The sequence below is a fragment of the Nothoprocta perdicaria genome, unplaced genomic scaffold (assembly GCF_003342845.1).
Source record: "Nothoprocta perdicaria isolate Ctin4 unplaced genomic scaffold, notPer1 scaffold_44, whole genome shotgun sequence".
NCBI lineage: Eukaryota > Metazoa > Chordata > Aves > Tinamiformes > Tinamidae > Nothoprocta > Nothoprocta perdicaria.
Genome location: NW_020455688.1, coordinates 3,270,061 through 3,285,418, shown reverse-complemented (window position 1 = coordinate 3,285,418; position 15,358 = coordinate 3,270,061). Strand labels below are relative to the sequence as shown.

Genomic DNA, 15,358 nt, shown 5'->3' with positions numbered 1-15,358 from the left:
CCTTTCCTTCCTTTCCTTTCCTTTCCTTTCCTTTCCTTTCCTTTCCCTTTCCCTCCCTTCCCTTCCCTTTCCCTTTCCCTTTCCCTTTCCCTTTCCCTTTCCCTTTCCCTTTCCCTTTCCCTTTCCCTTTCCCTTTCCTCTATAGAGTTTGAGGCTCCCAAATGTTTAACAGTGTGCAGATTGTGGACCTGCTTCATATCTTTTAGCAATCTTAATTATCAGTGCAACATCACAAATACTCTGGGCTCCAAAGCTGCTCTCACATTCAGTGCTGTCACTGGAAATATTGAAACACATTCAGGAATTTATCCTGTTCAACACCCTTCCACACAGTCCAGCATAGATAAATATGTTCCAGTAGATCCAATTAATCTCCTAAGGGTTGCTTGGCCTTGCTAACAGTATCTTTCTCGTCTTTTACTGTCCTCTTTGGAACTGAATCACGCAAACTCAGTGGCTTATCTCTCAGCTTGTTTCCTATCTCAGTAGCCAGGTCCAGCTGTGTCTGCAACCAGGCATGTGCTCTCAAACTAGTACCAACGAGCTCCTGAGTGCAGCAAGAAATGTAATCAAATTCCAGGTCCAAGCTTAAGCAGACCAGGAAAAGAGTTTCCCAAACTCTTGGGAAGTGTTTCCCAAGCGTTTCCCAAGCTCTGCACAGGCAGGTTCCCACAAGCACTTATTGAACAAGATGCTTTCAATTCCACCAAACTGGAACCAACAGACCATACAGACCATCAGACATAATTATCATTAATGCTGTCAACTCCAGTGACCGAATCCATCACAGAACCTACACCAGGCTCCAGATAAGTACTTAATGGTAGTAATTTTTCCTGTTTTGGTTGGCTTTTTGCTTTATGCTTTGGAGTTACTAATATGAGTGGCTTTGCCAGCAGAACCGCTGGAATTTTAGGGTTTGCTATTTATTTTAGCAGACCTCAGGCTCTATCACAGTAAGCTTTCTACAGAAAAATGTAGACATAAAACAATAAATATATAAGAAATAAGGAGAGTAGTTTGCTTTGCAATAGTATCTCATGTGGCCATTGAAGGTTAGGAAAAACACCAGATACAAGAAGGAATTCTTAAAGGCATTGCCCCTAGAGTTAACAGGAGAGGAACTGGAAGAATCAAAACTATGTGTGTAAGCAACAGCAACATTTAATTTAAACATCTGACAAATCATACCTTATTGCCTACCCTTCCTAATACAATACTTAGTAACTAAGATGACTAATTTTAGTGAGAATTCTCTTCAAATGGAAGAATGAGAGGGGCACGACTGTGCTCTAATCTACTAAACCCATAACAGTAATAAGAGTGGACCACAATGACTAATGTTGGCCTYGACAGCAAATGACATGGCAGATTTTTTATCTGTTAGAGTAAACTCCAGCTCACCAGAAGAGTGGGGTCAACCCTACCACCTACTGCAAGCAAGCCCATGACTGCGCATGCCTTGAACAGGATACTTGGGTGATTGCACAGGCCAAAACCAAGTCATGGAGTGTGGTAGCAACTGAAGGTCATGGATTGGTGCTCAAGTTTGCACCCTTGGTTGCTATGTTCACTGTCCTAGATATGTCATGGGATCTCCCTTGAGAAGGTTTCACCATCTGAACATCCACTGGTGTAATCCATAAGTAAGAATAAAGCCCACAGGGGAACTTCTATTCCTTTTCCATATAGAAATAAATACATATTATTTTCTCTTCCTTTGGTACTGACTTTCAACTGCATGAGGAACAAGCATATATRTATCTCAGACTGCAAGTGCACATATACCTATGAAGTATGCAAGCATCAGTCATTCTACATAGTGAAGGGTGTAGAGCAAGAAAGGATCAATATAGAAAAAAAACACAGTAAAAAAGAGAAATTTAGAAAGTTTCCCTGTTATTTCGTCTTTTTCTTAATACTCTACTGCCTTGGTCCAGTGCAATTACTTATCTTTATGACATAATTCTGAAAAGGAAATGATGTCCCATAGTTTTGTACAAACCAATTGAGACTGAGTGAGACAGCAAATAACATCCAGAAATGGTGCTGTTTATTGACATTTTCAGGGAAGTTGGTGGGGAAAAACATGGAAGTATGTCACTAAAGAAGTTAACATAGGTTTTGAGAAAGATTTTTAAAGCCAGCTTATCTAAAGCATTAACTGACAGAGCAAAAGAGGATATAAATTCATACTTTATATCAACTGTACATTGCACAAACAGGCTTGGATGTCAGAAAAAGGTCTATCAACTTGAAGTGGAGTTTAGCAAAGTGGAAGACTATGAGTATTGGTACTTAGTTTGAAGGAACATAGGTGACAATCATAAAAGGTAACATAGTAAAGCAATGAAACTTGTTCATCCCATAATAAAAGCCTGAGTGAAAAAATAGAATTGCTATATAGATTTCCCCAGATTTACAAAATATTTGAGTTGGAAGGGAYCTCTAGAGATCATCTAGTCCAACCTCCCTGCTACAGCAGGGACACTCAGAGCACGAGGCACAGARTGGCATTCAAGCAGGTTTGATATCTCCAAAGATGGAGACTCCACAACATCTCACTAGTCCTTTCTTTGCTTTGACACCTCCATGGGTGTGAACTGGATTTTAAAATGCAGACTGACAACACCACAAACATGAAGTGACCATAGAATGTTATTTCATTGAATAGGCAGGACATGGTTTGGTTCTAAAATCTCATATAGTGTTTTATAATCACTATAAATCAGATTTTAGAATTAGAAAACCACTATATCTTTTAGAATTAGAAAAACACTATAGTTTTAGAACTAGAAAACCACTAGATAAATGAGAAAGTAACTATTTTCTCACTGTAGTTGAAATGGCCCTGATGCATARAGAGAAAACATCAATGTGCAGGTACTATGAGTAGCCTGCAAAGGGTACTTATTTCTAACAAGATCGGTCTGAGGCCATTCATATCAGATAGCGTGGGAAGAGGTTGAGGCCATAACCAACACCACACTACCCTCAATATTCAACATCTGTTTCCTGTACAATTTCCGGAACCATTATCAGCGTCATAAATGAAGTCAAAAAAATAGATTTTTTTTTTTTGTGAATGAAAAAGAGAATGTAGCAGAAAATAATCTTCTGTTTAAATTCTGTTTGCTTGGAAAACACGAAAAGTGAAAGATTTGCTTTTCAGCTGTTGAGCAACTCCRTATTTGAAGAAACTTTGGGCATAGAAAGTTTTTCCCACGGTATTGTGAGTTTGCTGGATCTCATGAATTAACACATGGTTTTATGGGGAATGAGACTTGTAAAGAGCAACCATTACTTGTATGTATGTTGCAGTGGAGATGGTCACATTCACACATGATGATTTGTGATAAAAAAAGCCAAATGACACACACACACACACACACACAAATTTCAATATACCTAATAGAAAGACTTGAATTAATTTCAAGAGTATTGCACTGTTTTGCTAAAAGGAAACAGTTTCCCTTTTTCTGCTATGTGATCTTTGACATAATGATAGTTACAAACTGCCATTTGGGTTTGGTAATGACAGAAAAGTTTTGCATTGTTTTAGAAAGTCCAGAGGGAGAAGAAGAGGTCAAAAATACAACAAAAAGAGCCCAATCCTACAAACAGATGGAGTGACCTAAACACAGTTGTTTGCTTAGAGTTTGGTGAGATATTACTGTTTTCTTCTGTATAGAAATGATAATAACAATAAAACACACACAAATAAACTAACCTTAACAGTAGCTCCAGGGAAGAAAAGCCAGTTGCCAGTATCCACAGGATCAAGATTATCCTCTAACACAACTTTCCTGTGAGCAGCATTTATGATCAGGATGTTGTCCACTGCCCAGCAGGCTTCATAGACGTCGCCAGCAAGAACATAGTCCTGTTTCCACTGAAAATGGACGTTCTCTCCTTTAGCGTCTTCAGGAAGGTACAAGATATGGATGATTGTGCTGACATTGGAAGGAGCACTGAAAAACAACAGGATGGAATTCAGTCAAGTTTAAGACAGAGCCAGGAACTCTTCCCTCATTTAAAACATTTACCAAATGAGATGGAGTTAGGCAGTTGATGTCCCTAGTATATGTACATTTAGAAATGTGTATTTAGAAAATGTATACAGTGAAGCATAGTCTGTACTGTTCTTGGCTATGTCCACAGACAGAAGATGCAGATGGATGTAGATGTTTGGAGGGCAGGAAGCAACAGTCTGACAACTTTCATGCTTGATGCTAAACCTGGCTCACAGTTGCGTGTTTTGCAAATATGGTAAAAAGAGGGCACTAAGGAAGCATTTGCCAAAAACAGGCCTCCCAAAAGTTGATTTTTTCATGGGCTTTCCCCAAAAGAAGCCCCTGACTTTTGAYGCCTCGGTCCCTCACTGGTGATGATGGGGCAGAAGAGCAGGAAGGAAAAGCTTAGAGTTTTCTCTGATCAACCTGCTCTTCCAAACAACTCTTCTGCAAATTCTCCGGGTGGGGAAGTCTGAATTGTTTTTCTTTTTATGTTTGGCTTTTAGCAACACAGAAGAAACAACCTGGTTGTTTTCTCCTTCCTGATGTTTCTGTGATGGAGCAGTAGTGCTGGGAAATCACGAAAGGAAAACAGGACTGGAGTATTAGGCAATGAACAGGGTCTTGAACTCTGCTTCCCAAAGCTGTCCTCAGAGCCATGAAAGGACCAAAGTTCATCCTCAGCTCTGCTGAATGTCTTTACAAAGGCTAAAAAGGCACTGGCAATGAAAGGATCGAGTTGTGTGTGCAGGGAAGGGATATTGAGAATTACTGATCTTGTTCTATTAAGTTCTTTCTTAATGAACATTTTTTTTTCTTATTTTTTTTTCTTTTTAAATCTTAAATATTGTTCTTATTTGAGCACTAATTTTGTTCTATTGCCTGGTGGTGCTCTGTTCCCACATGGAAAAGACAAATCTCACTCAAATCTCAGACTGCAAGGAGACACATTACACATTTAAATAAATACGATAACTTCTAAGGGCCACAGGAGAAAATTGCATCCTKTCCTAATTCTCCTTCCTCTTCCTTGCATGACATTGCTCTATTGGCCTATTTCCTACTGACAACCCAAGCAGTCAGTGTTAGAGCAGCATGCATCAAGCTGTAAGTGCATTAACTAGGKAGGTTTTGGATTTCCAGGGCTTATGTTGGCACCATCTCACCAGAGTTTCTTGGCTTGCACAGCTATGCGAGTGACTGAACTGATGTTATGGTCTGGGTCTATCATTTTGTATATATGAAGGATTTTGAACAGCTACTTTGTGGCTTGGCTTCTTGGTAGTCTTGGTTGCTATTTCTGTGAGGTGATGATTAGAACCACTTAAATTTTTCCTAATTTATACCTTTGTCAATGAAATCATAAGCAGGCCTACAGGAAGTGAGAGGAGGAGACAATGAAATCTAGAAGCTTGCAGCTACGGTTTTGCCTATTTATCAGAAATTTAGTAGCTCTTACTTTGCAAATCATCTCCGTGGACGTAAACTGGCTCAAGTAAATTACCTGTGTATCAAAGACATCTGCTAAGGTAATGTAGCAAGGCAGACTGAACTGCTCTGTGGACACTAAATACACACTGCAATTTTTCTTCCCCAGTTGTATAATTTGCTATATATGCCAATGCACAAAATTACTTTCTCAATACAGTTTAATCAGAATTTGCTCTGCTCTTAGAAAATTCTRTCTCTGATACTAATTCTCTCTTTAAAGGTGTGTATATCATAATAAAAGATTTTAAAATCCTCATTCATAAACTTCTGTGCTTTCATTTAAAATTGCTTTTTTAAAAAACAAAGCATATTTTACCAAAATCTTGCTATAAGACTGTTAGGAACCAGGCATTCTTATCAAACAATAAAATAGTCTTAGCAAATATTTTATCCTACCAAAGTAGTAACCTATAACACTATAAGTTATTGTTCTGGATGAGATTAAAAGCAGTGCTAATATGCAAAAATAGTGATAGTTTTGATTTGGAATAAAGTAATCATGAGGACAGCATAACAAATCTGTATTTCCTAGAGTTTTATGGAACAACAGAATGAAAAAAAAAGTGTTTATGAATATGATAAGGTGCTTTAACTTTAATTGACTTATATTTTATTCTTACAGATTTCACTGTTCACAAACTTTTAACAGTTTAAAATTCATTATATGTTTGATCTAGATTTCTGTTCCCACTGGTTACAATGAGTTTGGAACAAACTCTTGATGAGCACTATGAACACAGAAAGATTTGCCCAGTTACCCAAGGAACTCCCATTATGGTACAGAGCAGACCTGAACCTTCACATTATCAGAGCTACATTTTAATTTCAAAGCCGTTCTCCTCCAAATCAATGGATGAAATTCTGATTCACTCAAACTAGTGGCAGTTTTGCAATTAGTTTTAGTGATCATAACTTCACCTCTCATTTTTTTAAAGTGCCCAAATAAGTGAAAACTGGAAAGTTTGCTATCAAAACAAATAAACAAGTTCTAAATACAAGTTTTACATAACACCTGCTGAGTCAGAATGCATGAAAACCATTTAAAGAGATGAAACAAACCTAATCTTCTCCAGCTGTGTCCAATCAGCAGAACTGTTCTTACTGTAGGACACGGTGATGCTGGGATCTGAGTAACTGAAACGACACGAGCCTGATCCTGGGGAAAAAAAAAAAAAAAAAAAGAAAAAAAGATAAAATTAGAAGTGTTACCACACACTGGAGCAATAAATGATCCTCCAATAAGTTGTTACTGACTGTGCCTATGTCAACATCATTGCTTCTCTGTATTTTAAAGTGTTTTGATTGATGAAGAAATTTTTTGTGATCTGTTGCTGAAGGTAAACACAAAATAATGCATGCTTTATGAGCCAGAAATAAAGCAGAAATGATAAATCACAGCAGTGCTATGTAATCTCTGCAAATTTCCCAAGGGAAGCCAAGTAAATTACTTAACACCCCCCACTGCAGGGGAAAAAAGACTCCATCATATAATGTTTAAACAAAACCTCCTTATTCAAGAGTAAACCACATGACATTATTTAAAGGAAACAGCAAAAGACTAGACTTACTATATTACCRTATAGAAAAGAAAGATTCCAGACATAAAAACAGTGAGTCACAGGAAAATGCACACAGAATTACTGGAGCCAAGAGTAAATAGGCTCTAGGAATTAAAAAGAATAAAGATGTTACAAAATCAGTTATTTCAAGGATACCCAAAGAGAATTAAATTAAGAAATCATTCTATATAGTCACTAGAGCCTATAATTAATAATAAACATTTGATGCTGATCTGGGAATCTCAGAACACTTTACAGAAATGCACTAATTAAGCCTTATGGCACCCCTGCAAGGTAGGGTAATATATTTACTTTTGATTTATAAAAGGCTGCCTCTGGGTGTTGTCACAAARGATGAGCTTAACAATTAATAAAGGGGACAGTAAGGAAAACAAAAACTGGGATGGAAGAATTCAACCTATGAAACATGATAAACAATCTGAGAGGTAATTAAAAACACCAAGGTCCCTTTTTTCCCTCTCAAACATCAGATAATTCATCAGTTTGAGATAATTCGACACCGAGCGAAACGGGCAGATCCTAACCTGGGCTCCAAGATTAAAATGTCTGCTTCAGAGCCAAGTTCAAAGGCGAGATTCAAAGGACACTGAGCCACTAAGGGCCAGACCTCAGCTACTATATAATCATATATATATRTGTGTGCGTGCACGTGCAGATATGGAAACTGCTGTGCATTTTCCACCGACACCCACAGACAATTTCACAGCACGGTTTTCCAGCTTGCTCCTGCAATGGGACATACGGTCTGCTCAGAAAGGGGTGGCCACTCGCAGCAGCAGGACAGCTTTTCCATTGCAAGGTGCACACTGGATCCGTCCCTGCTCGTGCTGGGCTGCTCACACAGCAGCTCCCAGCTCTACATTTTGCCCAGCACGGCGCTTTCTGCTCTGCCACGTGGACCACACTCCTCTGCAGAAGGAATAAAAGCCCAAATGTGGGATGAATTCTGTCTGTCTCCTTTGAAATTACAGAGGTCTCTAACTTTGCCTGGTACCTCTGCTACCATCCTGGAAATGACCCACAGAGTTTTTCCKCTATCTTTACCTAGTTTTAAAAAGTGAATATGCAAAGATAGTTGTGAAAAATGGTGCTTGTTTTCAGCTAGTCTGACATGCATCCTTGCTGTAATGAGGTGCAGAATAATTAATACTCCCATGCCAGCAGGACTTGGAATTACCAGTCCTGTACCCAAAATGACTGCAGAGCAACTGCCTGGCTATTGCTTAATGACAAGGCAGAGTTTTTTCCTATCGTATTAAACCAGAACGATGTCAGGAAAAGCCTTTACATTTAATRTTTACCCATCTGCTGGGCTGGTCTACTTTATTGAGTGACATCTGTTGTTGGTTGCTACTTTTGTTGCATTTTGGAGGTCCAAACTTTAATTGAACTCAGCTATTTTATTTCAGGGGAATTCAGTTCAAAATCAACTTGAAAAATCAGCTAGTTTAACCACTTTTGACTGGCAAGAAGCTGGGAGGCAAAACAACAACATACTGCATTTTCTGTGATACAGAAATTAAAGGGAGAATAACATAGACAATAAATACAGTCCACTATATAGACTCATAAACCCTGTGCCATTTCAGGTGTTGTTTAAAGGCAATTCAAAATATGCTTCCAAGAAAAAAAAAAAAAAGTCCATATTTCATAGACATACTAAGAAGAGGAGAAGAAAAATAGGTGTTTCCTATCAGTACGGTCAATATGAAAAATGTTGCCTTTTAAATCTGTACACCCTCAAAATTACATGATGAAGATAAAAGTTATTGCTTCAAAGAAATGGAAGCGCTGACAAAGGGCTTTGAAAGATAGATATGTTATTGCACATGTGCAATTGCAAAGGGAGCAGTGGAGGCAGAATGAAAAAAGGGGAGTGAAGTGCTATTTTATCATTATTTTAATAAGCAGGGTTGGTTGTACTGAGATTAAAATTAGTTTGGGAAAGTCATCAAGGTCAGTGTAGGTAGCTGTTACTGGCCCTGAGGACTAATAATTGTGTTTTTATTAATGTTTAAACTCTTTCAGGTACATTCTCAACTCAAAATCATTAAGATAGCAAGATTACCTATCATTTTTAAATATACAATTCTCCAAAATCCCAGCTGACAATAAARAAAGAATAAAATTCATTCTTCTGGAAAAAATAATCATCAATGATTATCAGATATTATTCATGGTCATTAGAAGCACATTTTAAAAATACATAAGTAGGACATAGATCAGGTGCTTGCATCTTTTGCAAAACCAACACTCATCCTAGCCTATACTAAGAGATTGTTACCAAGAAAACAGAAGAAGCCTGACATACAACTGAACYTGTGGAGGAAAGGTTTGTGGAGATGCTATTGAAAGCCAATGGCTGAATGAATCCTGTACTTTAACTACTTACAAATATTTTTTAAATATGCTGCTTACATATTCGCATGCATTTTGACCAGCAGGCCATTCCAGCCTGCAAACAAATAGATCATTCCTGGAATTTATTCAGTATCAGGCAGCACCCAGGGGCAGATTCGCCCAGGGCAGTGGCAATGTCCTTCAGGCGGCTCCCAAAGAGAGGGATAACAGTTTGTCAGCCCTGAGCGCAGCAGCAGGGACGGGATGTCGCACTATAAATCTTCATGCCCTTCTGCCTGCAGGGAAAAAGTTGTGCAAGACAACGTGAAATCTTTGGAACGAGCCTCGAATGTGCATGTTTTAATTCAGGAGTGACCAGGCTTGGAGTCAGGTGTGAAAWCAGGTCCTGGAGCACGAGTAACTATGACCATAGAGAAGCCAACACCAATAAGTCACTGCATGACAGCAGGCAAAATACTATGTCTTTCCAAGCGTATCACCGTGTCTGATGCTCTGGGGTGGTTATCGCTAACTAAACCTGCCTTTTCTAAGATTCTGCATTTTCCTTTCAATACGAACAGCTTGCATGTGTGTATATTAAAGGCTTGCATGTGCATATCATTCATTGTCTTAGATTTTGCATGGCAAAAATCTAAGCACTACTAGTCATCYGGAGGAGAGTGGGAGCAAGCAGCTCCAGACTGCTGCTTTCTCGAGCCTACATGCACTAAACAGAAAAGGATAAAAAGAGAAACAGCACGTGGCTTCCCCCACTGTTTTGCTACCTGCTTTTAGTTTCCCTCAATGCCAGCTAAAGCTACTAAAGCTATTCTGCAAACCTTGTTTTTTTTTTTTTTTTTTTTTTTTTTTTTTTTTAATAGAATTTCTTTTCATATAGTATTGAAGGAGAAATGTCATAAAGGTGATAGAGCTACCGGCAAATAAAGAAATTTCTGCAGGTCTCAATGCAAGGGAAGCCAACAGCGTAGCTCATTGAATGCCACCTATTAAATAAGCACAATTTTCACCTCCAGGTGTTTGTATCCAAGAGGACAATGGCAGGGAAAATGAATTCAAGGCTCTTTGCCTCCGACTGAGTCAGATTTACAGAAACCCGACTCRGATGGCTGCTGGTCTCTGATTTCTGAGCAGCGTTGGCTGGAGGCTGGTGTTTTGTCGAGATAAAACCGGGTGCCATCTGCAAGGGAAGCAATATTTTGCTCCATATAGACTGTGAAGTCCTCGGCCTCTTGACAACCTCTTGACAGGTCRTGCAAGTGGCTCAGTGGATAAGCAGAAGAGTTATCTAATACTGGGCTTTAAGGAGAATGAGTCTGATGTGGAACAGTGCCAGAAATAAATTTGCACAGAAAACTGCAGAACGGCTTGAATTGTATMATCTGGAAAATAAAAGGGAGCTCACAAGAATCCTGTTTATCTAATGCTAGGAGATTGCTTTTATTCATTTTGCTAATGTGATGAATGATGATTAGTCCTTGCTAAGTATTATGATCTGCTGATGTCCCTCGAGTTAAGCCAGACTGAAGAGTATAAATTACGAGTGGTCAAATTTGGCTGGCTTGCTAATAGTTTTATCTTGCTTTTATTTCCAAGTTAATGAACTGTGCAGTCTGCTATAATAAACAACCTCTGGATGCTTATTTTTTCTAGGTATATGTTTATACTGGCTTCCAGTCAAGCACCAGATGATCTCAACTTGGTTAAAAGAATATTTTGCCCTGGATGTGCTAGAAGCAGTGGGACAAAAATGAGCAACTCACTGCTCATGCCGTATTCTACTGAAAATTTCCTTGAGAGAAGGTGGTGACAATATTTTTGGTGACAAGATTTTAATTTCTTTTTGGAGCCACAATTCTGAATGATGTAACAACTGTGATTTTTAATTATAACACATTCCAGATTTTTAGGGTTGTGTTTTTGTAAAAAATGCGCTTTAAAGAATATGTTTGGAGTACAAATAATTATCTTGAGTGTAAAAATATCCAGCTAATCTTAGAAAATAAAAATGTCAGTGGTATGTCTGCCCTTGGTATGGACTGTATCTTCTTTAACTTTAGGGAGAATCCTGAATGCAAACTCTTAACCACTTGTTTCCAGCAGATTTTGGAGCGCAGTAACTCAGGCTGCGCTGACAGCTCCAGGCTGGAGCTCTGTTTAGGAATTAATGAGCCACTACATCTAAACTAAAAGTTGACAAACAGCACAAAAGACTTCCGGCATAAAACTGTGAAAGATTAGAAGATTAATTAGTAAACAAATTTGATAAAAATGAATCAGAGTGACCTTACATCCTTAATATGATTCTTCATATCCTTGATATGATTAATTATAAATAAAAACTCCTCTGTTTTGCAGGTGGGATGGCAGCTGCCTGCCCCAGAGCAAGGCCAGCCGGCCTGGGCACTGCAGGAGACAGAGGCAGCTTGGGATTGACAGCGCCTCCGGATTCAGGGAGACATGTGGAGTGATGAACTGGGCTTGGCCTTGGGCTCCCAGCACATGGATAGTGCCCCCCACAGTTCCCTGGCCTAAGGGTGGCCAGAGATAATGAGGAGAGGCTGACCCAGTGGATGTGCTCCACCTGGAGAGGATCTCCAGGGCATCTCCACCCTTGGAGATGGCCAAAATGGAAGCATGTGGGGCCTGAACATCCTGAAAGACACTGAGGTGCTGCAGTGTGTCCAGAGAAGGACCATGAAGCCGGTGAAGGGACTGGAACACAGTCCTTACAAGGAGCAACTGAGGGAGCTGGGCTTATTTAGTCTGGAGAAGAGGAAACTCAGCAGAGACCTTATTGCTCTCTATAACTACCTGAAAGCAGGTTGTAGTGAGGTGGGGGGTCAGTCTCTTCTCTAGAATAACTACAAAGAGGACAAGAGGAAATGCCTCAAGTTGCTTCAGGGGAGGTTCAGRTTAGACAGTAGGAAGAATTTCTACATGGGAAGAGCGATGAAGCCCCGGGAACAGGAACAGGCTGCCCAGGGAAGTGGTGGAGTCACCGTCCCTGGCAGTGCTCAGGAAATGTGCAGATGAGGAGTTTAGGGACATAGTTTAGCAGGGAAGGGGGTGATGGGCATATGGTTGGACTCTATGATCGTGAAGGTCTTTTCCAACCATAATGATTCTATGACCTGAGCTGAAGGGTGGCCATGGCCAAGCAAGGGAGGGCAGTGCTGTCCCGGGCGACTTCCATGGGCCCTTCCACCCAAACCAGTCCCTGAGCCCAATCAGCAGCAAGGCCTCTTTGCACGAGAGGCGAAGGCTGAGGAAACATCCTGCTCAACTTCCTTACAATCTATATTCAAAGACAGAGTGTGCTTCCTGCCCCATACAGATTTGTGCTTGTGCTCTTCTAATGAACACATCGGATCCCAGTTTGTGCTGCCTCCTGTGCAAGAGCAGCAAAAAATAAAGCAGGCAGAGGGCCATGTTCTCCCTCACGCCGGTGTCCAGTGTATCCTGATGCAGACACGCTCAACTATTTATAGTGCATCTTCCCGAGATACAGCCAGCAGGTATGTGCTTGGGTGATGTGCCTATTGCCAAATGAATAATTAAAGGATGCTTCTAAATAGAGCTGCGTTCTTTAATGCCCTAATATTGTACACAGCACCTTGGTGAAGGCACAGTAAGCTTGTCACACACACACATATATACATCTTAGGCATGTAACTGACACCCACTCATTACAACTATTGAAAAAATACTATTTTTAACTCATCAGAAATACTGATGCAGTGATTCCTGAATGACTGACCAGCCAGCAAGCCCTATGCCATCCTTACCCACATGCTGCTGTTGTATGCTTGGGCGCTACTGCTATTTAATGCTTAATGCCAGAACCTACACTTTAAGGCCTTCTAAGTGAGAGGATCCTTTCTTACTGAAGCTGGGTAAAATTTTAATTGTTCAGTCTTCAAGTAGTTCTGTTATTAGGCAGTACATCCACATGGAAAAAGAGATCTTAACTCTCTGTGGAAGTCTGGGCCAGCTGTAAAGACCAATACTCAAAAAAATGGCACCATAAGAGAAGGGCATTAAATAYTGCAGGAAGGTAAATGATATTTTATTCATATCCCTGTCCTTAGTCCATACTAGAGAAGCTGTATAGAAAGCATACATTGGTATCAACAATTGTGGTGTAAAATCATTAATATCAAGCTCTTAGAATAGCTTCCTTGCCTGCTTTAATTAAATTCCGTGTCACCGAGAAAATCTGGCACGTATTTTTGCTTAAGCCAAGTCTTAAACTAACATCTCTCTCTTTTCTGAAACCCTATAGAACAGATTGYCTGCCTTTAGCTTTGCATGTAGGTAGATAATTACTGGTTGGGTGAAAGCTTTCTTCTGCAGTGCCTGATGAGCTTTCTCTATTTTTATCTGCTTTTGCTCTCACAGACATCTCTCTCCGTCCTGGCCCCCCATACCATTAGAGAAAGACTCCTGCACATTTTGCAGCACCAGGGGCTTCTCTTTTTACCCCGAGAGCTACGGATGCTTTGTTGTTTGAGGTAATTCAAAAATGGACAATTTTAATCATACAAAAGTGTTATCCTAATACTATGATATGGGCAGGATTAAGATGAAAGTCAGTCTGTAATCCAGCAGTTGTTATTTTCTGCACCCAATTCCATAATGGGCTGCATTCAACCACAAGGAGGTGATTCACCAGCTGCTTTAAAACAGCATCCTGCCATTTGTCTCTCTTTATCTTTTCTGTTTTTCTCCATATAGTAAATCTGCAACACTCACAGTTTAATTCGTAGCAGTGGTGGAGAAGCTCTGGTATTGAAGTAATAAGACAGTATTTCATTCTAACCTTGGACTAGCCAAAACAACACAAATCATTTCACTGCAAGGCCATTAAAATGTCTTTCAAATCCACATTAACTTTAAACCCTGGCTTCAGTCTACGCATCTAGGCAGACCTCTTTTGTATAGCTCAGCAAGATCAATAAGCACCACCTAACACTTCCAATCATGCTATGTGAAGTGTGTTAGATGATGTTACTTACCTGTCTTGCTCTTTCACATAAAATGTAATTTATTACCTATATGTCTATGCAAAGGACTTCTCTGTCAAAGAGGTGAAAACTAGTAGGTTTTGTGTTGGGCAACAACAAAAGACATTGGAAGTAGGAAGTCAAACAGAGTAAAAAAAATTGTATTGTTTTATCAGGTGAAAGTTAAAGTAAGTAGAAGAAGTGCAGACACAGCAATTTTTAAACTTAATTATATGAAATTCTCAAATTCTTCCTAAATCCATAGAAAATAAATTAGAACAAACAACCTAGAGGGTCATATACCCTCAATATTCAGAGTCCTTGGTTCTTAGCAGGGTCTGGCTCAGGATACAACTAGGATCAAGTGTCATTTCATAATCTCTATTTCTTCTGGACCTTGACCCAAACTGTGCTCACTAAATTACCTATTTTAAAAGCAGATTTTATGCACTTTTAAAACTCAGTTTAGACTGGGATCTGACATCTTTTCATTAACCAACGTCATGGTTATGACTTTTTTTTAAAACCCTATGCTAGCCTGGGATTGCTCCCACAGTGATGTAAGATAACCTGTCAGTCTTGTGCCCAGCAAGGCAGAAGAATGTCCTGATGATGGTAGCAGCCATTTCTCTTGGATCACTGTGTTCCTCAGGGGATTCTTGGCCTCCTTCCCTGTTTATATCACTATAAACCTTACTGTATGAATGTAGCATACATGCAAGGCAAACCTGGAAGGCATCAGATTGGGAGGAATCCGAGTGGTTTAGGGAAATCGTGCATGCAGATGACTAAAGGGAAGGACGTGGCTCATCATGCCCCAAAATTTTGGCTCCACAGATTGTGCAATGAGGCTCTCTGTCTCCAAGTWGCAGCGAAGTGAGGGACTGAAAAGGTCAAACACCCTCCCACG

The 15,358-nt window shown here is 39.7% G+C and overlaps 1 protein-coding gene across 1 annotated transcript in view; it reads right to left on the bottom strand.

Annotated features, from left to right (window-relative positions):
• Positions 1 to 15,358, bottom strand: part of RELN (reelin) — a 221,583-nt gene that overhangs the window by 114,015 nt on the left and 92,210 nt on the right. The window contains exons 9-10 of the mRNA XM_026046370.1: positions 6,564 to 6,660; positions 3,731 to 3,971 (exon numbers count right to left, since the gene is read on the bottom strand). Coding sequence (XP_025902155.1) covers positions 3,731 to 3,971; positions 6,564 to 6,660 — 338 coding nt within the window. The remainder of the gene's footprint in view (positions 1 to 3,730; positions 3,972 to 6,563; positions 6,661 to 15,358) is intronic.